This window comes from Gigantopelta aegis, chromosome 6 (assembly GCF_016097555.1).
Source record: "Gigantopelta aegis isolate Gae_Host chromosome 6, Gae_host_genome, whole genome shotgun sequence".
NCBI classification, from domain to species: domain Eukaryota; kingdom Metazoa; phylum Mollusca; class Gastropoda; order Neomphalida; family Peltospiridae; genus Gigantopelta; species Gigantopelta aegis.
Genome location: NC_054704.1, coordinates 79,076,550 through 79,103,770, shown reverse-complemented (window position 1 = coordinate 79,103,770; position 27,221 = coordinate 79,076,550). Strand labels below are relative to the sequence as shown.

Here is a 27,221-nt window from a genome sequence, read left to right as displayed (position 1 = left end):
CCAACACCCCATTTTGAGATGGATTGCTGTATTAAGTTAATGAGGCCTAAGCTAGGCTACTTACAGTCTATCTAATGCAGTCAATAATTCCCTCAGTATTGCTTCCCCAATGTATGTAACATCATTATTGTATATAGCTAGGTCTATTCAACACCAAACGAAATGCAAATCAGGGTTATGGTTAGACTTAGAATTGGTTTTCAGAACAAATTTAACCCATCTGGAAGGCAATAGTAAAGGGCTCGATCGATGCGCGGTTGGTCTGGGATCATTGATCATTGGCCCATTGAGCTATTTCTCGTTTGAGCCAGTGCACCTCGACTGGTATATCAAAGGTCGTGATATGTATTACCCTGTCTGTGGGATGGTGCATATAAAAAATCCCTTGCTGACAATCCCAAAAGAGTAGGTTTCCTCTCTCCGTATCCATGTGGTCCTATACCATGTGTCGGATGCCATAGAACCATAAATAAAATGCGTTGAGTGCATCGTTAAATAAAACATTTCCTTCCTTCCTTCCATCTGGAAAGTGGAAAGAGAGAATTCGGACTACCTTAAAACCCTGGATGGGACACAACTAGTAATCATCTTTAGAGTGAGAACTGGACATCGCCACCTACTCTCCCACCTCTATACTATAAACCCAAATTGCCCACTCTGATGAACGTCCACGTGGTACAGGTGCCCCAAACACCGGAACACATCCTTCAGTCCTGCCCATGATACAACACTCTGAGACAAGAAACCTGGCGGTATCCTGTGGATCTCAAAGAGAAACTTTGGGGACCAGTGATATCCCTTCAATAAACAGCATACTTCCTGGTGAGAAAAGGACTGGAAGTCCGAGCATGGCTTCAGGATCACAGAAGAAGAATAAGTTTACTTGATTTCAAATGCTCAGTTCTATTAACACACACACGCACGCACGCACACACGCACGCACGCACACACACACACAACTAATTTAAATAAATTGTTTACTATGCTGTCAACATGCACGGTCAACTGCTTTGAGAAGTCAACAGTTTGCTTCCATGTTTTTAACACACTGTTACACAAAACTGTGGAGGCGTCATTGCACTGTTAAAATGAGGATAATGACGTTTCCTGCAACTTTGATTGGTGAATATTTATAAAAGACATTAATGTTATTGGAACTAAATAATGTGGATGGTCAAATACTAAATTGGGGAGCATAGTAAGTGGTTACAAGTGCCTCTAAACAAAACCAGAAGTAACTACTGAACACTCTTCGATGTGGTCAGACTAAGCCTACAGCTAAAAGCTGATGAGAAATGGCAGGTGTGTGGCACAGATGGCTACAAGAGACAAACACCTGTTAAAGCTGGAGACAAGAACTGGGATGTGGAGGTGGACAGCAAAGAAGCTGAAAGATAGGAGCTGCCAGATTGGGAAGAAATGAGATGGAAGTCAAAGGAGAGAAAGGAAAGGGGCAGTGCGATAAAAAAAAATTATGCACTTGACATTGTAGATTCAACATACAGATAGTCCAGTTCATACAAATTACAGAAATATCTTTCCAAATTTATCTTTAATAAACACAAGTAGGATGACCATTGTAATATTTAAAGAACTTAAGTGTTTAAAATTACCGTACAATACAAATTGTGCATGCTATGTGCCACATGAAAAGAGTATATAAAATCAAAATGAAACAAGTTCTTTGGCTCAAATGGTTAAGTTTATATAAATTTTGTGCATATCACATATATATATATATATATACTATATATTCATCTCATAATTATGACATGTTACAGTGTTTTTTCCCCCCAAGTAATGCGCACAAAATGAATGATGGTGTGCAACCCTAAACATCCTCAATACAATGGTGTCTAGATCTGGAGATGGTGATGCCCTGAGTAGCACAGCAGTACAAAAATCTGTGTAATATTCGATCTTGCACTGATGTAGCATCTCCTGTATTAAACACCATAGCTGCATTTGAGGTCTTCTACATCACCCCAATAACTGCAATTTTAAAGATACATGTAGGATATCTGAGTTACTAGGTAAATCAACAAAGAACAAAACAATGGAATTTAGTAATTTATTATCAAAACATCAAAACGATATAAAGAATATACATTTACATCAAAGCAAAGCTTGTTTCATAAACATAGCACATATGAACTATTACAATAAATGACCAAATTTGTCATAGAACAACAAATATATTGCACAAATAACAAGTGAAGACCAGTAAAACTGGCCATGTATTTACAGGTTGCCATACCACAGCTTTATAAATGTTCATGTTAACACATAGTGATGATGACAAATGCCTTCAGCACAGTATCGGACAAACAAGCTGGTTCCATAGTAACAATGAACATTGAGACAAAATGTAACTTCATGTGTCACAGGACAGGGCTAGCTCTGCGTGAGCAAACAATTTCGCCAAATTATCTATTAAACTTCAAAAATTGCAAAAATCAACAGTTATTTTCTTTAAATTGTCAGTTGTTACATGAAATTATTTCACCAAATTAAAATAAAATTTGCCAAATGCTTTCAAAATTCACAATTGACGAAGTTGGCAATTGCCTGAATTAGCCCTGCAGGAGTACAAATAATGATCATCATTTTTCATGGAAATCTTTCAAATAGTTCAGAAACCCCCCCAAACATGAACATTGCCAATGCAGATTTGTTCACAGCATTATAAATAAATAAACAGAGGTTTAAGTAACAAAGAAAATAGTCTTATGCTCTGAAGCTCTTTTAAAACATGTTTGCTACCCAAACCATGCTATTTTTAATCTTAAGTTTTTGTCAGAAAAAAAGTTTTAATATGTTGGAACAAACCGAAAAGAAAGCTGTTATTTATTTAAATTATATATCTTTACATACTTCATATTACATGTGTACCCCTGGACACTACATTATTACATGTATGTAGATTAAACTCCCTCCCCAACACAAAACATTATTAAAAATAACAAATGTGAAATAGTAGAAAACTACTGTAGTTTTTTTAAAGACTGGACATAACCAGTTCTTATTGTTGGTCTTTCATCCATGTATATCAAAGCAAAAATAATATTTAAAAATTATTATTGGTATTTAGATCTAACAGTATTAGGTATCAAACGTTATATTAATTTAGTAACAAAGAGATCCACTACCGGTACTGTAACGTAAGCTACTTTTTGTGTTTGGCAGTAACATGACTTTTCCTCATAGAGGACAGCACATACCATGGCCTTTTTACTATATCAGTTGTTCAGCACTGTCTGATTGCCAGTTTTGATCCTATAATCTATCATACCATAAGCAGTTGCTCTATCACTGAGCTACATTGGTTTCACTGAGATCAACCAGTTAATGTAGCTTATAGTTATGTAGCCTATGTATCCCCATACCTGATAAATAAAAGGTCTGCCGTTTTTTTACCAGATCTGTAAGTTGAAGGTTTTCAGTGTCATGATCATCTACATAGTCTTACATAGGAAAAGCCTAAATTGGCTTTGAAATTAAAGAACAACACACTCACAAAATTAATGACTACAACTTTAACTCAAGATTGGCATTATATTTGCCACATTCTGGTAGATTATCAAGGGGAAGACAACTCCAATACTTTCTACAGATAAATTGTAATTCTGTTCGGTCAAGTTACTTAAGACTGATGGTCCTGTCTACTGAATTCCTTAGCACACGACTCAAATAAGGAATCCCAGTTGTTTACGGTGGCAACAAAGTAACAAAACAAGGGCCGCTAAAATAAATAACATAACATAAAGGTGTAACTACATCTAACACACTGTGACTGAAAGAAACCGAGAATCAACGTTGACATAAATACAGATAATAAACCATGTACATATGACATGAGAAAACAAACATATGGCAAAAGGTATGTGACATGTGGGTGTAATTTGTTCTCTTCATCAGCTGTTTCTAGCTTCTTTCTTGGCATCCTCTTTCAGCTTCCACTGCATCAGTTCCATACAGGCCAGTGCATCTTCTTGACTGTCGTGGCCACCAACTATAAAGAAAAACATGCAATTCTGTCATTAGTTAGTACTGTAAACTAGAAAAAACAGGGTTGTATCTCAAATTCTTGTTTTAGTGCCACCCAAAAACTGTTCCTTGACTTGGTGTTAATAATTATTTCTAGTGCGCTACTTTTTGTGCTGAGGGATTCATTACCTACATATTTGTACAAATGGGTACAGTTTAGGTAAAATAAATACCTTATAGGTAACTAGTAATACATGAAAAAAAAGCTTAGATGACACTCTAGCACACAGTTCGACGATCTACTAACAAGCATCTATTATATGCATTTTATGACAAATATTTCTAATCATAAAAATTATTAAATAAAAATGAAGCCACAACAGTCTTTACCTTTGAAATTAATTTGTTTAACACAAGCTTACACGGATTGGGAAAGTTTGCACAATTTAATCAAAATTGGGATGTTTTTTAAGGTCACTGAATGATGCATTGCAACACTGTTAAATTAATTTATTACAACAGACATAATTAAAAAATATATTTACACATCAACTTGGGAAGTTTCAGTGCCACATGCTTTTGGAATGGGGCCCCATGTTCAGTACCAGAAAATGCCTGGATAAATTCTTGGCTTATGTTAAAAAATTGTGTCCATTATTTGACTTCCAGTGGTGTGTATCAGTCATATACTTACTATCATTCTGGATAATCTTCTGGAGATGATCTGCCATCAGGTTACGCAATGCTCGTTTGTACGGAGGGCCAAGTCGGTGAGGAAAAACCACCGACGTGTCCACGACAACCCGGTGCAGGAGCTGCAAGTTAATCAGATAGGAACTCATATTACACATAAAAGAGCATGATGAATGAATGAATGAATGAATGAATGAATTAGTGTTTAACGACACCTCAGCACAAAAATACACATCAGCCATTGTGTGTCAAACAATGGCAAAAATCTAAACTAGGTTATAGACTTCTTTTCACACACTGAGTAAAGACAAAAACTATTTTATAGCCTAATCCATATTTTCAAAATTAGCTTTTAAAATGTATTATAGGCATTTTATTGCAAGTACTCACATCATATACCACACAGTCAGAAGAGAAAAACGTTTTATAGTTACACTCATCATATACAGTAAGAGGCTGAGAAAGGTTCAATATGTTACTTACTTACTTACTTACTTACTTACACACACACACAAAACCCAACATATATGGTTCCAAATCTGTCTGTAGGAGGACTGCCACTTTATAGTGCACACACAACACACACATCACACACATATGTGCACACACAAACACACACGCGTGCACACACAACACACACCACACACACACAAACACAACACACACACAAAACCCAACATATTAACATATCAACTTGATACCACAAATAGGAACCATGCTAACACAATAAGAGGAAAAATAACACTTTTTGACTGACTGTTTGGAAATTAAGTCAAATATACATGGTATGCATGGAAAACCAAAATACAATTCAATTTTATAATTAAATATTGTAACAAATAATCTTTACCAGGGATGGGACGATTATTCGATGTTACCGGTTTTAGGCCCACGGTTCGAAGCACCATTTCCCAATTTGCAAACTGCGGTTCATTTTGATATTTAAAAAAAACAAAACCCAAAAAACCCTTCTCATCAAAGATTTGACATTATCAAAATATTAATAAACATTTTAGAAATATCTTGACATATATCTTTCTTTTAGACTTCTATAATGTGTACATGACACCCATGAATGCATCTAAAGACAACTGAATAATAAATAAAAAATACGGGAGACTATCCCCGGACCGCTAGCATTCTTGCCCCCAAATTATTTTGCCAACCCTCTGAACTCAAATCATGGGGGACACATTGCCCAAGTATCTCAGACCCAACACACTAACAGGGCATGCAGGGCTAGAAATGAAAAAAAAAATCTACATGCACCAGGTGCATGCTGAAAAAAAAGTTACATGCACCATTAAAATTCTGCATGCACCAAAAATAAGGTAAATCCTGTTAACAATGAGGAAAATACTGTTTAATTACCTTGATTACAGTGTTGATTATCATTTAAATTAGCCTACAGAATTCGACGAGAAGTTGCAATTGAAATAATCACTGGCTGACTTCGAGTCAACTACGCGAGTAACGCACCTGCACGTTCGCAATCATCTGATCAAGTGCCCATATCTGAGGTCGAAAATGTTCAAGGCAGTTACGGTACTTTGTATTGATCACAGATCTGGCGGAGTTCAATTTGTCAGTGACGACAACAACTGTGTTATGCACGTGGATACCCCAAAGTCGGTCTCGACCACCTTCCCTAATACCGTTCACGGATATAACCAAGATATTGCCGGCAATTTTTGCAAATATATTTCATGGAAATGACCGAAAGGGCGCCATTGTTGTAAGTAGGATTATGGGATACAAAATGGATGCGCCCAATAGATAAAAGTTATTGTTTTCATGTGGCGAACAGATTACGAAATGCATACGCAAAATTCAATAACTTGAGTCTGAATCTGGTAGACAACAGGATACTAGTATACGCAATACACAGTACTTGAAAAATATTAGCATGCACCGCGTGCACCCAGTTTTAAAAGTTACATGCACACGCAAAAATCAGCATGCACCGGTGCATGTACTAACACTGCATTTTGAGCCCTGGCATGTTTTCTAGTCAAGATATAATTTTATATTTACAATTATTTTACAAAATACCATTAAAAATAAAATATCTTGCTCTTAAAATAGTTTATGAAAATGTATGTATGATAATTGGCGTACTTGTACTACTTGTGAAAAGTATCGTGAATAAATCAAACAGTGGACCAAATACCAAAAATCTAACCAAAACCCCCCCAAAAAACCCGTCCCATCGCTAATCTTTACCAACAATGGCACGTTCTTTAAGACAAATCTCATGCATAGGCTCCGGCATGGATGCAGATTTTTTCTTGGGAAAGTGGATGCAACTCAAAAAGGACATTTGCCTGTCTGTCAGTTTTCGATAAATTGATCAATAATTTATTGTACGTTAGGCTAATTAAAATCTGTTTACCTTGACGGCGACCAGATCGCTCTCCAGGCTGTGACCCATGAGAATTGTTCTGTCTGTGAACAAGCTGAGGAGGACAGCCTGTACATCTCTCAGGGTGGTGTGAACCCCGTTCATATCCTTCTCCGTTATTCCACTGAATCTGAAACAGTTAAAGTTGAAGTTTGTTTTTTGTTTAACGACACCACTAGAGCACATTGATTTATTAATTATCGGCTATTGGATGTCAAACATTTGGTACTTTGACATACAGTCTTAGAGTTAAAGTTTATTTTGTTAACAACACCACTAGAGCACACTGATTTGTTAATTATCGGCTTTTGGATGTCAAACATTTGGTAATTTTGACATAGTCTTAGAGGGGAAACACAGCTCAGTGGTACAGAGCTCGCTTGATGCGGTCGGTCTGGGATCGATCCCCGTCAGTGGGCCCCATTGGGTTATTTCTCATTCCAGCCAGTGCATCACAACTGGTATATCAAAGGCTGTGGTATGTGTTATGTATATCAAAGGCTGTGGTATGTTTTATTTAACGATGCACTCAACACATTTTATTTACAGTTATATGGCATCGGACATATGGTTAAGGACCACACAGATATTGAGAGAGGAAATCCGCTGTCGCCACTTTATGGGCTACTCATTTCGATTAGTAGCAAGTGATCTTTTATATGCACCATCCCACAGATAGGATAGTACATACCACGGCCTTTGTTACACCAGTTATGGAGTACTGGCTGGAACAAGAAATAGCCCAATGGGCCCACCAACGGGGATCAATCCTAGACCAACCACGCATCAAGCGAACGCTTTACCACTGGGCTATGTCCCGCCCCTAAAATTAATGGGTGTTTCAGAATTAATCACAAGGCCAGTGGGGTTGGGCAGTACTCTTTTGTACATCTACCACCCACAACTAATTAAAACAAATTTAAACTATGTATACAAAGAGAAAACATTACAAAAGATCCATCAGGCATAAAGCAATAATTATGTTACCTCCCACCTCCCCCGTATGATCAATTCTGGAACAGCCCTAATATTTTATAAACGTAAACCAAAAATTAGTCACTGATATCATTTAGTAGTATTTCAAACTTAATCATCCTTAATGTTAAAAGTTTGTTTTGTTTAACAACATCACTAGAGCACATTGATTAATTAATTATCAAGTACTGAATTTCAAACATTAGGTCATTCTGACAAATCTTCAGAAGAAACCTGCTAGTCCACCATTAGCAAGAGACTTTTTATATTCATTTCCTCACAGACAAGACAGCACATATCACAGTCTTTGTGGGACACTATTTGAGATAGAAAAAAAAGTCCCAATAGGTCTAATGGGGAGGTTCAATACTAGTCCCAAACCACTGAAATTTTCCACTACTGGGTAAATAAAAACTTAATACAAAGCAGTTTCCTATTTACTTGTTTGCAAAAACCTCCTACTAAATGATACAAATTCTTTAAATGTCTAAAAGGGAAAATTTGGCCTAAACAATATTTATTTCCAAAAACAACTTGAACTTAATGACGGCACCGATGGCAATTGCCATCGTTGAGATATAAATTGCTGTAGCCTGTAGGTAGTAAGCATCACCGATGGCACTTTTGTGCCGTCGATAAAGCTCCTCAACAATGGCGAAATGTCAGGGCTTCTAGAATACGGTGGCCCGATGCCCGAGGCCAGTGGTTTTTGGATTCGGGCCAGTAAAAGTTACTTTGTGAGATCCCGATGGCAAGTGATAAAAAAAAAAAAAATCTACAACGCTTGGAGTTGGCTCGTACGAAAACAAAAGAAACATCTACAAGTCATTTCTTTCGATTTGCTATCACATGCGATATTTTACTAACAAATAGTTGGCAACCAATAATCTTTGACCCATTGATGACATGAGTATACCTACCGATGTAACTTTATTCAAGTTATAAAGTGTAAACACTGGGAAAAAAACAACTTTATTGCTTGCCACCATGTTCTTATTTGCACTAGTACCCAAAGATTTGTTACTCTAATGTTATGGTCTCACTACACAGATGTCATCAGCCATTTAAACCCATGTTAAACTGCCCAACTTCAAGCGAAGATTGCCCATAGAACGGGTTCTCATTGGCACTAACAACATACACCATTGCGAACATACATTATATAAGCATTTATTTTCATTCCAAAATTGAGAACATTTCCGTCTTAGTTTTTTGCTATATGACCGCATCTGGCTGTAGTAGCGGTCTGAACAGGTGGTTCATTAACCGATTCACTCCGGCTGTCACTTGCGCTGTATTCCCATGTCCCAAAAGGTCGATGTACAATATTACAAAATAACATGGGCAAAATACGGTCAGAAGGCTTACCATTAAACATACATATTGTTTTAATTCTTCACCATTTCCTAGAAGTGAATATGTGAACCATAACATGTGTCAAAATTAGGAACTATAGTGGACCGTGATCAATGAACTCTCACCCGGAAGTGATCTGTGTAGTGAGACCTTAATAGTAGTACAGTGCAAGCGTAAAATGCGAAACGGTAACCAGTTTTTTATTAGTTTTTAAAGGTTGCATGTCACCATGTATGTTGCAAAACGGTCCATGTGTAAATTATTAATTTAATTTATAAAATATCACATAAATTGCAAAAAATAAATAAATAATAAAATAACTAATTACACAATATCATGAAATAGGTAAATATAACAAAGTACCTATATTGAAAAATTACTAATTTTGTATGGGTTTTTTTTTTTTTGGGGGGGGGGGAATGGGGGGGGGGGGGATTTTTTTGGGGGTGGGTGTGGGGAGGATTTCCCATTCTTAAGTACATAAATATATACTCATTCATAAGTGATAGAATATTTTTTTTTTTTTTATACTGTTAATTGTCGTAATATGTAACATGGATTATATATGTATGTATGTATGTATGTATGTATGTATGTATATATGTGTGTGTATGTATGTATATATATATATATATATATATATATATATATATATATATATATATATATATATATATATATATATATATATATATATATATATATACTCTTCAAAAGAAGAAACGCAAAACCACATTGTCGTAACATTTGGAGAATTGATTTAATTATTGAATGGTGAGTCCGATAATTACCAAATGTTGCAGGATTGTTCACAATTCACTCTAGTCCATTGTGAGTAAGTGATAGGACACACCACCACGGTCAAGGTCATCTGGAGTCAATACCGGGTGTGGCCTCCGCGTGTGTTGACAACTGCCTGGCACCGCCTGCCCATTGAAGCAACCAGAGTACGGATGACGTCCCGGGGGATGGTGGCCCACTCGGCCTGCAAGGCTGCTGCCAGCTCGGGCAGGGTCTGGGGCTGTGGTTGTCGCTGTCGGAGGCGTCGGTCCAACTCGTCCCATAGATGCTCAATTGGGTTCAAATCCGGTGATATCGATGGCCAAGGAAGGACATTAATGTTGTTGTTCTGTAGGAAAGCCGTTGTGAGATGTGCTGTGTGAGGCCTGGCGTTGTCATGTTGGAACACTGCGTTGGCGTTGGGCATAACTGGAACGATGTGTGGCCGGAGGATCTGGTCAATGTAGCCCTGTGCATTCAGGTTGCCCTGCACGTGGACCAGGTCAGTTCTGCCAGTGTGTGAGATGGCTGCCCACACCATGACACTACCCCCGCCGAATCTGTCCACTTCCTGCACGCAGTTTGCCGCATAACGTTCACCACGACGCCTATACACGCGACATCTTCCATCATGACGTCGGAGCAGAAATCGGGACTCGTCACTGAACCACACCTGTCTCCATCGCAGTTGAGGCCATTGTCGATGAATCTGGCACCACTGCAGTCGGAGTCGACGGTGTTGTGGTGTTAAGATGACACCTTGAACTGGACGTCTGGCACGAATTCCTACCTCACGTAGGCGGTTCCGTACGGTCTGGTCGGATATCCTGCGCAAACCTGGTATTGCTGCGGCTGTGGAGGTGGCAGTAGTCAATCGTTCCCGAAGGTGGCGTACCCGGATGTAGCGGTTCTGCCCGGGGGTAGTGACCCGTGGTCGACCGGATCTAGGGAGGTCACGTGTTGATCCATGTTGCTGGTAACGGTCCCACAGTCTGGAGATGGTGCTTGGGGACACATGGAATGCCCTGGCAACGGCCGTTCTGGATTCGCCTGCGTCTAGTCGGCCGATGGCATTGTTTCTCTGCGGTTCACTGAGACGTGGCATGTCCTGGATTGTCAACTGTCGGCCAGATACAGAGGCCAGGCAAGCGAACACCCTGCACTTTTATACTGTCGGTGTTCATGTTGCACGTGCAGACAACGCACGTGCAGTGGTGACATAGTTTGCACGTGGCTGCGTTTTTGCGAATATTCACATTTTGGAACTTTATTGTACAGTAGCTGCGTTTTATCGAATGTAACCGTGGGAATGTGTTTGGGACATGCAATGACCTTATATTCACAAAGCATGAACCGGTAGGAAACATAAAATCAGAGTTATAACCCATTTGTACCCTTTTGCGTTTCTTTTTTTGAAGAGTATATATATATATATATATATATATATATATATATATAAACTTAGGTGGTTTTAGTGGAAACAATTATTTTAAAATTTTTAATAAGTAACTTTACTCTAAACTGATAAAAATGGTTTCATGTTTTTCTAAACAAACATAAAGTGTGCCTAATATGTGTTGTGCAAATTGACAAATTGATTACATATGATCTCAGTATGCAAAATGTACCCGGTACACTAAAAAGTTAATTATTTTAATTTACTGTGGGGTTTTTTATTTTTATCAACAGTTAAAATTGGGCAAGTGAATTTTTTACCATGGCCAGTGAATTTTCAAATCCACTGGCCCAATGGCAAGTGAATGTTTTTTAAATTCTAGAACCCCTGAATGTATACACCTAGTGTATATTATCTGCCAATATTTAACATTTGCACATTTAAAAATGTCAACATACAACAAGATGTCACTTTAAAAACATTTGCCACAGGCAGGCTCAAAATTGCTGTCGGTGGACTGTTTCACCCATGGCAATTCTCTTAAAAATTGCTGTGGGAGACAAATTCTTAAGTTCGAGCCCTGCAAAAATCGAACAGAGCGGTTTGAGATTGGCCAACAAGTAGAGTTTCTTACATTGAGACCTATCATTACAAAGAGAAAATTTAATGTCTTGGTAATTTGTTTTGATTTGAATCATATTTGATGTTAGCTTTCCGACAAATGTTGCTTAGTAAAAGAAATAAAAATATTTCAGTGTATGTAGAATATTATTTCATAATCAAAAATGTATGTGGTAACATATTGGTTTATATACATATCTGTTTACCAATGAAATAACTAATTATTTTAAACAGAAATTATTGTTCAGAAACAAATGATCCGCTCATATACGCTCATGTATTACACTATTTACTATACTAACAATTTTCCATTATCTATGGTGGGTATATATTAGCTTATAGTCTATAAGAAAAAGAAGTATATGCAAAAATGGAAAGGATTTATACACAAAATCGATGGAGTCACCATGGTAAAGTCACATATGTCACAACTAAACATTAAGGTTTGTTAAATGAAAATCACTTTATGACAAGAAAATAAACCTTGTGTTGTAGTCAATGACTGGAAAATCTGGTTTTATGAAAGTCTCATATACTGATTTCTGATCCGAATCTACAACGGTAACCCTTGCCAACTCCAAGCCAATATTCGTGTACACCTGAAATTACAAACCAAATAAATCTTAATATATTTTATTTAAGCATTAAGAAGAAAAAATAGCTGATCTTTCATGTACATTTATACATACTATACAAATTGTATGACTGGCTAGCAATATGCAAATATCTGTAATAAAGAAAGTAATTTTTAATTACTTTACAAACAAACAAACAAAAAATTATTTAAATATGGATAACTAAAAAAAAAGTTGAACTTTGTTTTGTTTATCACCACCACTAGAGCACAATAATTTATTATCGGCTATTGGATGTCAAGCATTTGGTAATTCTGCCATATAGGAAACCTGCTACATTTTTTCCATTATTCCATTATTAGAAATGGATCTTTTATTTGCACCATCCCACAGACAGGATAGCACATACCATGGCTGAACAAGAAATAGCCCAATGGGCCACCGACAGAGATTGATCCTAGATCCCACACCATATAGATAACTAAGACAAGAACCTTAAATAAACAAGAAAAATCCAGGATTGGTTTAATAAAACAGTCGACTTTTGTTCTATTATTTGTTATTATTGTTTTATTACTCCAAGATATGTTGAGGTTGTTGAATTGTCCCATGGCATTCTTTCACAAAATATTATACAAAGATTATGTTTATCTTGAATCACTGATATGCTGAACTTATTCTTTCAGACCCATCAACTCTGAGACAGTAAGATGTGACTGTCCAAAATAAGAACAAGCATTCTGAGAGTACGGCTAAAGCAATACATGTCCCCTACCGAGTACCTAAGTTCAAGGGCCATAATTGTCAAACATTGTTGATAGAGTTACAGCCCTTGAATAAATTCCCAATGCATGAAACTTGATCTGGCCATAACTCTTGTCAAAAATGGGTAAATCTCATGAATTTCTAACCTGATTCCAAATTTCTGCTCCAGATCTTGAGGAATTATGAAAAAATGTCTGGAAAACTATATGTAAGACAGATGAACAGATAGACAGACAGACAGACAGACAGACAGAGACGAAACCTATAGTCCTCTCCAAATGGACTGGCAGGGGACTAAAATGATGAGAAACAAACCATTTCACAATCCATGGCATAAACACCATAGTCTCCATCAAGTGGGGGTGAGCATGGAATAGTCTTCATGTAACCAGACAGGTTTTTCGTCTTGTTATCTTCACTGACATGTAGCTGAAAATATACACAGTTGTCTATCAACATTTATTATTAAAAAATTTTTTAATGTATTTTAGCATGGCTCTTTTTTTCAGTGAGAAACCAGAAATTTAATTCCTGTAATAATCCCATAATTGAAAATCATTCAAACTCAATTAGATTTTTGCATCATCAATGTTAAAAAAAAACCAAGCATCTAGTCCAACCTCCGATGTTCTAACATCTATTAAAAAATGTAGATCGCAATACATTATAAAATAATTTTTATAATTTTCCTGCATACCACCACATAAACTTTAGGCAACCTTGGTGGTTAAAATTAATTATATGCATTCTTTTTTTCAGGGTTTAACAAAGCTTTTTCAGTGCATATATGTGAACACACAAATCTTTGTCTACAAGTAATTGAAACAAGCCTTATTTTTCATAAAATCTAGCAGAATCTATTTGGATTCTTCCAACTTAGGTCACTGGAATCCATTAGCATACAAGTTTTTCATAAATGTTTTTTTTTTCTGTGCTATTAAAGTGGTCAGTTAATTCTAAATTTAATGCTAATAAATTGCCTAACTAATTTTTAGTTCTTTTGAGAATAACAAAAAAACCTTAAGTTTAGATAAACAGAAATAATTTTAAAGATTATTTGAACATAAACAAATTAAACAAAATAATCTTTAAAGAATTAATTACTGTTTGTATATCTGTATTTATCGTACCTTGCAAATGGAGCAACCTTCTGAATCCAGGTCACCTCCGCAACACGTATATCTGGTTTCCAGTGAGCCAGCGACTATGCATTAAAAAATAAAGTACATCAGTATGTACTTGGTACATTACTCAATAAATAGAACAATTCAATACCAACTTAACAATATTACCTACCTTAGATCAATTATTGATTAACTATCAGCCTATGGGGTACATACTACCAAATCAATAATCATGATCTGTATAAAGTTGGGACAATTTTGAACTTTGACCCATGGTACTATTTAGTATAGAGCTAGTTTTAGTTCCCTTGCAGTCACAATAAAGACTGCTGTTTTCATAAATCTTTCTCCAATATTACATGTGATTTGATAATTCCATATATTTTAGTGAATTTCAACTCATTTTGTTATACACATATATAATCCTACTAAAGTTTTGTAAGAACAATAGCTAGACCCCGCCATTCAGATACTACAAAGAGTGAGTATCTTTACAAAATTACAAACTTGAACTAAAACAACAGACAAATGTTTCTATTGCTTAAAATATTCATATTAAAAGTTATTTAAATGTAATGAAGTCTACCAGTTGTAATGTACAATACCTTTTTTCTTCCATGCCTTTCCCCAATGATAAATACATTCTTCTTTTGAATTATACTTTCCATTTGGAAACACGATAAACCTTTTCCCACACCGAGAGCAGTTCTTTTCATGTTCTGTCAGATAAAAATGAACATAATACCAATAGGAATACAATACCAGTGAGAAAAATAATTATAAGAATATAATCAGAACTAAAATATTAATTACAGCAAGAATATTTTATTACAATAAGAATTTAATAAGAACAAAATAATCATTTTAAGTACAATAAATACTATAAAACTGCAAGAAAAATAAGATACTAATTTACCAGCAATTTTATCTATAATGTTAATAGCAAAATGAATATAGATAGGACATTCAAGAAAAAATACACTACAGTTTCAACCATCAATTAAATACAATTTGAGAGCAAAATAGTACCACACGTTCAAAACCATAGGGACAAATTTACAAAGCCTTACAATGTCTTATATGTATGTAACTACATACATTTACAATGCTTAAACACCTGCATTTAAGAAAAACAGGCTTCGTAAATTCATCCCTTAAAATTTCATATTGTTCAAAACATTAGAAGTTGTGTTTTTCTACACAAAATTATTGCAACTCTTTTTGTGATCTCTGTTTCCCTGATTCTTCATAAACTCTTTATTTTCAATAACAATATTTGAACAGTAACATAATGCATGACGCTAGGGAATATCAGTATTTACGTTTCAGTGAAACATCCTTGTGTTGGCTTTCAGTGTAGAATATGGCACATCCACCAGCATCGGGGTTGGGAAGTGGAAAACCATTATCCTTCAATTGCTGCTCAGTCAATACATACGTCTGAAGTCGCTTATATAGTTCAGCACCTAAATATGTGCACACAATTATTAAACTATTGCATTTTGTTATTTCTTTTTAAAAAATAAATAATCCACTTTGGTACACTAAATTTCATATTTGTTTTCACTACATCAACCAAGCAGGTTCTTTCCTGCTGCAACCAGTGCTCCACAACTAGCATATCAATGGTTGTGGGGGTGGGATTTAGCTCAGTCGGTTGAGAAGATTGCATCTGTGGATTCATTCAACCGAATGTTTCTTTCTCATTCCAACCAGTGTACCACAACTGGTCAAAGGCTGTGGTATGTGCTTTCCTGTCTGTGGGAAAGTGCATATAAACAATCCCTTGATGTATTCGGAAAAATGTAGCGGGTTTCCTCTGATGACTAGTCAGAATTACTAAATGTTTGACATCCAATAACCAATGATTAAATAATCAATGTGCTCTAGTGATGTCATTAAACAAAACCACCTTTAATTTTTAACTTTATCAAAGGTTGTAGTATGTGCTGTCCTGTCCGTGGAAAAGTGCACTTTTAAAGTTTTCTTGCTGCTATTCTGTAGGATTAGTCAATGTGTGAACATATACTATACTATTTCAACCATGTTAGACACCATACAACTGTAGTGCAAAATGTGCAGAGGTGTTGTTAAATGAACATTATTTTCCAAAGACTCCCAAGCATAAGTCCACTTAACAGCAGTATGTCAAATTATATGATCAGTTTATAAAAAAATTTCACCCAGCAAGTGCTCCCCTTTTTAAAAACCTTCTTCCAAGGCGAGATATAGCTCAGTCTGTAGACGCTCACCTAAATATTACTTTGCTCACAGGATCGAATCTCCTCAGTGGACACATTCTTTGACCAGTGCCTCATGACTGGTATCTCAAAGGCTGTGGTATGTGCTATCCTGTCTTTGGAAAAGTGCCTATAAAATATCCCTTGGGTTTTCTCTGAAGACTAAGGAAGAAGGAAATGTTTTATTTAACGACGCACTCAACACATTTTATTTACGGTTATATGGTGTGAGACATATGGTTAAGGACCACACAGATATTGAGAGAGGAAACCCGCTGTCGCCACTTCATGGGCTGCTCTTTTCAATTAGCAGCAAGGGATCTTTTATATGCACCATCCCATAGACAGGATAGCATATACCACGGCCTTTGATGTACCAGTCGTGGTGCACTGGCTGGGAGTGAGAAATAGCCCAATAGGCCCACTGACGGGGATTGATCCCAAACCGACCGTGCATCAAGCGAGCTCTTTACCAATGGCTGAAGACTAAGAGTCAAAATTACTAAATGTTTGACATCCAAATCAGTGTGTTCTAGTGTGTCATTAAACAAAACAAACTAACTTTCATCCAAGAAAAATCCAGGCACTTCCCCAAAATGTCATATATCAACAATCCATGTATTAATATCTTGAACTTCAGACAGGTCTCATAATATTTTTATTTTTAACAGACTATTATTAAAGATTATTCTTTTGTTTGTCTCTCGTGTGGTTACTATAGATAGGCCTAACTGCTATCTTACTGAAACTGAACCAGGCATGTATGCAGGAAATTGTGCAGGGTGGGTCTTGACTGTGACAAGCAAAGTTTTTAGGGAAATCGGTTCATATAGCTCACCCAGAAGATACATTTAAAAAAAAAAAAAATACTTGGAAGGGGTTTATTTTGACCCCCAAACACCACCCTCTGCACATGCGTCTGTGAACAATAATCTAACCTTTAAAGTCGGCTGTTTTAGTTGACAACGATTTTCCAGATCTATTAATGGTGAAACTTGTCGTTATTGCCTTTCGTCCATCCAGCGTGGCCTTGTGAGACTGTTTGCCACAATAGAAAGTTTTTGTTGGCGAGCCTTCTCTATTCTGTACATCTTTTCTGAGGCGTACAATGGCATTAGCAGCCACTCTGACGTAGATATTTTTGTTTGTTGCTCTTTGATATACTGCTTTTTCTTCATCTTGGGCCTTAAAATACCAATTTCATATAGACAGATACGTTAAGCATCTTCATAAGCAATGTGATTAATATGTAATCTAATCCACAAAATGTAGCCAGCATTGTTGTTATACATGTAATTATTATAGTTGATGACATTCACAAGTTACAAGCTTGTTTTGACATGTGTATGTAGTTGTTAAATGAGATTTTTGGTGAATTTAAAATGAAATCTATTTATGTAATTCGTTTTTCACTATGAGGTACTGTTTGAACTTGACAACCCATTTTATAATGAACATTAAACTAGGAATCTATGTGACAATTCAAATACTGATGAAAAACTTCAATGCATATCTGACACTTGTACAAACAACTTTCAACTCTGTAGGTTTATCTGGTAACATATTTCCTGATTATACCAAATGAGCTGTGAGAGTCAGGGCTAGCTCTGGCACTCACCAAATTTGCCAATTGCGAATTTTGAAAGCAGTTGGCGAATTTTATTTTAGTTTGGCGAAATAATTTCATGTAATAATTGACATTTTTTAGAAAATAACTGACAATTTTTTAAGTTTAATAGACAATTTGACGAATTGTTTTGCTCACCCAGAGCTAGCCCTGAGAGTACTTGTAGTTTTGCTATTCACAGAACCAGCCCCCTCCTTTACAGTTTCTGTGGCACACATCCGTAATTCTTATTCACCAAAACAATGCATTTACAGGGCTCAAACCCACAATTTTGATACCTAAATGGCAATTTTGAGCATATCTATGGCAATATTAAACCCGAATCTTTTAACAAAAAAACTCATTGGTAAAGGACTATGGTAATACTTGTCACAACTAAGGCAATAGCCATCAGTGTTGCCCTTAATTTAGAGTACTGCATTTAGTAACAAACCACAATAATGATGCTTTTTAAATCACTTGTTCAGTGTTTTATGGAGTGCATATTAAAATGACACAGTTGACCTCTGTACAAATACCTTGTCATATGCCTCTTCCTCTGTTTTACACAGCTTGATGCACTCGTTGATAATGAGATTCAGGTAACGCTGTCTGATGTTAGTGGGGACCTTGCTGCCAAAATCTGTTGGAATCGTGGGCCGCTTCACATTGCTCTACAGGACATAAAATTCATCATGTGAGATGTAACAATTTCAAGTATAAAGGGATATGTTTATAGTGGAAATAAAAAATTATTGAATAATATTTTGACTAAGTGCATCAATATCAAATATATTATTTTACTTAATTTACATTGTATGTACAAGCCCATGATGAGTAGTATGTGCTTGCTAAATATGTAGATGGATTGTTTTCCCTTGACATGAATATTTAACCTGACCTCTAACCAATGACATTCCGCCCCATTTCAACGGGCACACATGTAACATACAATTTGTTTTCTATATTTTTGTGCATAACAGCACCACTAACGAACGAACGAACGAACGAACGAACGAACGAACGAACGAACGAACGAACGAACGAACGAACGAACGAACGAACGAACAAACAAACAAACAAACAAACAAACAAACAAACAAACAAACAAACAAACAAACAAACAAATGAACACGCTCAATAATACTGTTTAAATACAAACCAATGTTGGAGTGTGTGCTTTGCGGTTTTCTCCTTTAACAACAGTGATAGCAGATGTTCGGCCTTCCTCTTTGTCTCGAGATAACTTGTCAAACACTTTGGTTTTATGGGCCAAACGACTTTTTCCATTTTTAAACAAGGCAACATTTGCAGACTAAAACAATGGAAAAGAAAATAATCTTATTTTGACTTCATAAAGCATGACATACAATGTGAGATACACACTAAAACCAAATTAATAATGAAGTTAACAAGTATACATGTATCCATTTGTATTAAATAACAATTATTTCAATAGTTTAAGAGGCGAGTCATTGTTTTTTTAAAATTATGTTTACTGTATATACCTGCATTAAACAATGGTGCTGGTCATTACATGGCAATTATTTGCTATGGGAATAACAGAATTAATTACATGTAATACAAGCCAAGTTTCAGGAGCAAATGCAAGAAGTGTTTACTACATTAATTGCCGGACATTAAATGAGCAAAAAACATGTCACTGAGGAGATGATCCTACATTTTGGCTAAATTCAGTATACAGTGTATGTCAAAAATGGTGTACTCTTGCCCTGTATTTGCCCATAAAATGTGTAATCCAAGACAAACATGGATGAAAATTCTGTTCTACCTGTACATGATATGAAAGAACCATTCTTGTGGCATACACAAGGGTCCAATCTTGCTGCACTAACATGGTTCTTAGGTGATATATTTTACATATTGTACATCATAATTATCTTGTATTAAACAGGTTTTAGATAGTGTTTAAAATAGTTACAATTGCATTTGAAATGGCTTCAGACTCTGCTTTTTTCAACATTTCTGCCTCCATTGCTTTCTTCTGCATGGCAACAGTTCTGTTGTGCATCACCTCTCCAGGACTCATCTTTGTTCTGGCTTTTTCTACAAACCTTCGTTCTGCCTGAAACACAGTACATTTTATTAAAACACAAAATTAACTGTGTTAATTTGTACAAAACATAGTGGACAAACTGGACTGGAAAACTTTGACTATATGTGTACAGTGACAGTCAGTGTGTTCAACAGAAGGTGCCGGGCAGCACTTTTGGCAGTTACTGTTTCTGCTACAGCTGCCTACTTCACTTTTTATGCTTACAATTATAAACCCCACTGCTCTCAATATACATTAGCAGGGCTAGCTCTGGCACTCACCAGATTCGCCAATTGCGAATTTTGAAACCAGTTGGCAAATTTTATTTTCATTTGGCGAAATTATTTTATGTAATAACTGACATTTTTTTGAAAATAACTGTTGATTTCTGCAATTTTTGAAGTTTAATGGACAATTTAGCGAAATATTTTGCTCACCCAGAGCTAGCCCTGATTAGCACCTATTTTTGGCAAATAGCCTCTTAATTTCAAAGATATGTTGACAAAATTATCTGTAGTTTACCACACAAGAAACCTGTGTTTAAACCTTCATATTTGTCATATTTTAGTTAATACTTGTGTTCTTTCAAAATACTAAACGGTTATATAAAACGGATACCTTCACATCTATTTGTACAATTGTAGCGTAACTTTTATTTGCCACACTGAGATAAACACAACTGCTAGACTAAGAAAAATCTTGACTTTATTTATGACATGCTTTCTACCAGATAATAATTTGAGGATACGGAATGAAAAGAAAACAGAACATACCATAAGTGTCCATACTAGGTGGCTATGAGTTTGATCAAATGTTTTGAAATTGGACACTGCATTTCATGCACCATAACACATTTTAAACAGCAATCTCTTACTATAATCTATCTAAAAATTATCAAAAATATATCCATTAATTTCCTAGATTTTAGGGTATTTCATCTTACCATACCTCTAATAAAAACAGCACAAAGACTAAATGTACATACTTTTTCAGATCCATGGTGAGCAACCCTCTTCTTCATCTGTACAGAAGGAACTAAATGGGATGACTGGTCCTGGAACTTCTGCAATATTCAAAAAGAAATTAGTGAGATGCATTCAGCAAACTAAAAAACCCCAAATAACACTTATTTTCTTTTCAAAACAGATGTGGTTCAAATAGTTATAGGAAATCTATGGCTATGTTAAGAAGAATTCATTTTAGTTTAACCTTAAGTTTTATTCCATTTGAATATACATGTAACCAACCCTACATTTAAATGGTATCAAAACCATGTAAAATGACAGACCTAGAATAAAAAAAATATTGATGAACAATCAAACATTTCAACAAACCTTTTCACAATTTTCAAATGTTGGAACATTTGATATAAAATCTCGTCTTTCTAATAAAAACAAAACAAACCTCTTAACAATGAAGTATGTCTAGCGAAGACAAACCTTTTTTTCTGAATTATTAGACTGAGCAGAATTAGCAATCCCTTCATTAAATATCCTAAGGCATTCGTCATAGGTATCGCCATCATATTCAAAGTCACTGTCCTCAAGAAACTGTTGTAGCTGCTCTTCCGTCATTTCCCGAGACTTGCTGGGGACATCTTCATCCAAATCACTGAGATCACTATAGTCACTGTCCTGTCCAAACAAATCATCACAGATAGTCTTTGTCACCTGTTTAGAGCCTTGTGAACCTTCATGTTTTGACTGGGTATTAGAAGATGGCTTAGTTCTGTTATCACAAGTATTTGCTTTCTCTGTACTACCTTTCACATTTTCCTTTTCAAACTTAGAATGATGCCTTGAAAGACTTTTCTTACCATCTTGACTAGTAGGAGTAACACAAACATTTTCATGTTTTTTCACAGAATGTTTGTCTTTGGGCTGAATGCTGTTTGACTGTTTAGCATTAGACTTTGCTGAGGTGTCCTTGTTTGATGACTTGGAGGAAGTTGAGGTATGTTTAGACGTCTGGTGAGGGGAAGATTTTGATGGAACACTTTTTGAGGATGATTTTACTGATGATGATTTAGCTGCTGAGGATGATTTAGATGCTGATGAGGATGAGGATTTTACTGATGAGGAGGAAGAATGTTTAGAGGCAGATTTTGATGATGATGACTTTGATGCAGAGTTTGAAGAAGACATCGTTGATGCAGATTTCTGCTGAGATTTCTCTGAAGAGATTTCTTTTTTCACTAACAATTTTTCTTTTTCCTTTTTCAAATCCTTTCCTTCAATATTAGAGGAAGATTTATGTTTTCCCTTTTTATCTGTAATTGTTTTTGTAGCACTGGTGTGATTTTTCACTGCCGAATCTGTCCCTGAAGCTGAGCTAGTCCTTTCAATGTTATTCTTTGTCTTGCTTTTAGTAACCTTCTCAACTTTATCCTTTTTGGTACTTTTTGATACATTGTTTGGTTCTGAGGTGCTTGAAATTTTCTCTGATACAGCCGTATCACTTTCAACTGAATCTTTAGATCTCTCAGCTGAATTTGTCTGGACTTCATCTCCCACCAGTGTATCTTTATAACATGTTTTAACAACATACAAATCCACATTATTCTTTTCATTATCATTTTCTGTGGCTGGTCCAGAATCAATGGCTACACTGTTTTCACTCACAGCATCACTGTCACTGAATTTAGCACTATCTGAATCACCAAAGCCATCCACGCTCATAGCATCTACATCTGCACTGGGAAAATCGTCAAAACGTGCCCTTTTTAAAGGAATGTACTGCACTTCTGTGATATCATTGATAGCTGATGTATTGGATGAGTACGCAAAATTACTGACTGGATCATACTCTAAGTCTGTTCCATGTAAGGTCTTAACCTTCTTCAGTTTATTAATCGGAGTCGGGTTATATTCAGGCACTGAACTGGGAACATATTCTGGAATACTTTCTGGTACATAAACTGTTTTCTTTGATGTGCTTTCATGAGTATTAGAAGTGATTTCAACCTTGTCCGACAAACTGCCAGGCAAATAAGTAGGCATACTGTCAACATTGTAATTTGACAAACCAAGAGGATCATATTCTTCATGAAGGTGAGCCGACTTAACAGCTCCGACTAGAGATTTCGGGGTTGGGTCATAGGTGGGTTCTGAGGTGGAAGATACACAAAGAGGAAGGTCAGGAATGTCACTGGTTTTGGCACTAATTTCGAGATTCTGTTCCAAGTTGTAAGTGTTTCTTTTTTCAGACAGGAAAACTTTTGATCCTGTGGGGCCAACTGGAGTTGAAACAACAGCATTATCTGCTGAGACTGAAGCACGTCTCCCATTGTTACACACTGATGAAATGGCATTACTGTTGGATACATTTGCATCTGAAAATAAATAATGTCAATTGAAATCAGTGTACAGTGTAAATTGTCCCACCTAAAGCTGCTGTCTTGGCTCACCATACTCTGACATTTGAAAAAAGGAATACAAGAACATTAATGTACCATATGTATGTATTCTAAATAATTAAATAATAAAAAATATAATCATGAACACAGCTTTAAGTCCAGAATGTAGAAATAGATCCTTTGGACAAAGAAAAGAGTCAAATGATGAAACAAAAGTCTCACAAGCTGTGAATGTTCAAATGCTCTTCAAATACAATTTATATATGATACATGCCAGATTGCTGAACTGGTCAACTCTAACCAAAACAGACTTGGTCCAAACCAACTCAGCCCAGCAGACGCATACTGTCCAAGCACTGAGGGGAGGTGGTAACTTTTAGGGGGGGGAGATTACACATAGTTATGAAGTACATGTAAATTAGATTACATTCTATACTCTTTAAAGACATTTTTCATGACCTTTTGTTTGGGGGATTAAAAAAAATATTTCCAAATATTTTTTCGGTAAAAATCAATATAATATTAATTATATGTAAACTGTCATTCTTCTTGTGTTATTTTAAATGGAGAAAATCATGTTCCAGTTTCCTATAGGGCTGTTAGGTTTATTATTCTAACATTTGTATTAGTCACTGGCATAAATTTAATGTTATGAATGAACTTGAAAATGATCAAGTTTCCTAATGTATGTGGCATCAGATTTAGACAATTGTGTATTTTAGATACAGAACAGTTCAGCTTTCATATTTGTGGAGACAAGGGATCAGGCTAAAATGGAACCACTACAATGTCAAATACAGAACCATTTTCGTTGGCAAAAACGGTACCATTTTTGGCTATAACAGTACCTCAATGTTTTGGCAAAAACGGTATTATTTGTTTCCTTTAATATTCTTCAAAGATCAATGCATTGTGTTATTATGTTTGAAATGAATAGGTGTACTGCCAATCGTGGTTGGCGGGATCTGGTCAACTCACCCCAAAAACAACTCGCACCCTACCAACTCACCCCAGTAGACATAAAACACAGTAATAATTGATTAATATAGCTGTTATTTTATACAAGTTATCAATGTTTATAACTTGCAATGATTCGGATACTATTTTAGACAAGTACATTTTTAAATTTTTGCTTCCCTTTTAATAGCCATATATACATTCCATTTTGTCCATAGATTTTGGGGCCATTTCCATTTTGCTCAATTGGTCCTGTTTTCGCTATACCACCACCCCTGAGACTACATTTAGTACAAAGCAAGGTAGTTTGGTGGAGTTAGATTTTATGAAAATATATAGTTCTCTACCTCTATCAGAGTACTTAAAGTGACAATCCGAATTTTGATTCCCTTGATACGTAGAACAATTAGACATTAATCTATGACAAGAACATAACGTAAATATGTTTTCAGTTAAAACTGTTTATTTTTCTGAAAATTATTCAATATTTTTTACCAGTTTCAACAGCTAAACAAGGACAAAAATAGACAGCCAATGAAACTATCAAAAACATACTGAAAACACCTGTACAACTTAAGAGGCTTATTTTTTGGAGGAACACTTGACATTTATGGGAGATTATCAGCATTTTTCAAAATAAACTAATTAATGTGATTTCAGATTGGTAAAGTATTAATGTATTTACTAAGCATTGTTTAATTTTTTTTATTATATTTTAATTTTTTGTTTATTGTATTGAAAAGAATGCTAGTCAACTCGCCCCAAAACCAACTCACCCTAGTGTTTAGATAACTCACCCTAAACTTCACTGTCCGTAAATAATTATGACGAAATTAAAAATGGATGTCTACAACTTTGGTGTCATTTGATTTGAAACTCCACTATTAAAATGGTTTTATATTGGGGAGGTCCAATAATCAATTACAATGAACTGTCAAGCCTATCCTAACGATGGTTGTGAGTTTAAAGGAATGATCAGGCAAGGCGTTTGGACTCTTGACTGGTGTGCATATTCAAAAATATTTATAATGCACATTATTGCTTAAAATATTGGTATATGTAATTAATAAAATGGTAATGATATGAGTTGACTAAATAGTGTGGGTCGAGTTGACCAACCTGGGACAAGTTGGTTTTGGAGCGAGTTGACCTGCTCCCATTGACATGATTGATTGAAAACACATGATGCCAGGATATTTACTTCTTGAAATGAACCAAATTATTTACAAATAGGATAATTTGGAATTGAGATAGATGGCACTCACTTTAAAATAAATTTCCATCAGTATAATCATGAAACTTCCAAACAAATAGAAATAGACTAACATTTATTTGGTTTACAATTTTGTGTAGTGTTATCTTGATATTGTGCAGCTTTCTGTTTTTAAAAAAAAAAAATGGAGTCAAAAGAATATAATAATGGTAAATTATAAAATTAATGTTCTTAACACGTAAAATATAGCTGATATTTTAAAATGGTCATTTATTGAGACTTTTCACAGACTTCAGTTCTTCCTTCATAGTTCACCAATTCGTGAAAAACAATTACCTTTTCCATTTTTCACGTGTCTGAAATGACAATACGGTCTTTCACACAATCCACTTTGGAAGTATGGACAGTTAAGACCTTTGAAATAACCCGAAGAAGGAAACATGACTATAATAATTACGGACTTATGAAGAAACGCCAAACCATTATAGCTATCAGTTTTGCTTGTTTATTTTCTGCCATATTCGTAGATTGGCTATCTACTATCGTTTATGCGACACGTCCATACGGTTTTCAGTCTATAATATAGTCCAATAAGTTACACAAATCTACCGAAAAGGACTAACTAATAACGCAAAATAAATTAATAAACCAACAAATGATTTTTTTTTTCTTTTCGCCATAAATGGTGTTTGTCGAATGTATGTATTATTTGATTTGTTTAGAACTGTCATGTTCCAAAATTAGCAATTTCTGTTATTGTTCAGTTGTATAACCCACCCATATTAAAATCACTTTCAATGAAATTTTACCACTAACCGGGCACTCAGCCGCACTATGCGTGACCATCATTTTATTCCGATTAGTCAAAAAGACACACACGCAAAACTCAATTGTGATAATAAGGTAATAATATTATACCGCTGACGAAAGTTGTTTTTACTGAAAAATAATACGTTAATCATGGAGGTGTAGAGACGTTCATACATAAAATTCAATCAATGCCAGTGGTAGATGTCTATATATATATATATATATATATATATATATATATATATATATATATATATATATATATATATATATATATATATATATATGTATATATATATATATATATATAT

General features: G+C 35.4%; 1 protein-coding gene across 1 annotated transcript; it reads right to left on the bottom strand.

The window, feature by feature from the left end:
- Positions 1-2,057: 2,057 nt before the first annotated feature.
- Positions 2,058-26,618, bottom strand: LOC121375427 (RNA exonuclease 1 homolog). Its single transcript, XM_041502875.1, has 15 exons — positions 26,437-26,618; positions 22,015-23,906; positions 21,561-21,638; positions 20,462-20,605; positions 19,682-19,834; positions 19,059-19,193; positions 17,852-18,098; positions 15,996-16,139; positions 15,279-15,392; positions 14,680-14,753; positions 13,865-13,978; positions 12,693-12,808; positions 7,073-7,211; positions 4,682-4,802; positions 2,058-4,012 (listed from the first exon to the last, which is right to left on the bottom strand). Exons 1-15 carry the CDS (start codon positions 26,540-26,542, stop codon positions 3,915-3,917), a joined length of 3,675 nt encoding a protein of 1,224 aa, XP_041358809.1. The 5' UTR covers positions 26,543-26,618; the 3' UTR covers positions 2,058-3,914.
- Between the last annotated feature and the right edge of the window lie 603 nt (positions 26,619-27,221).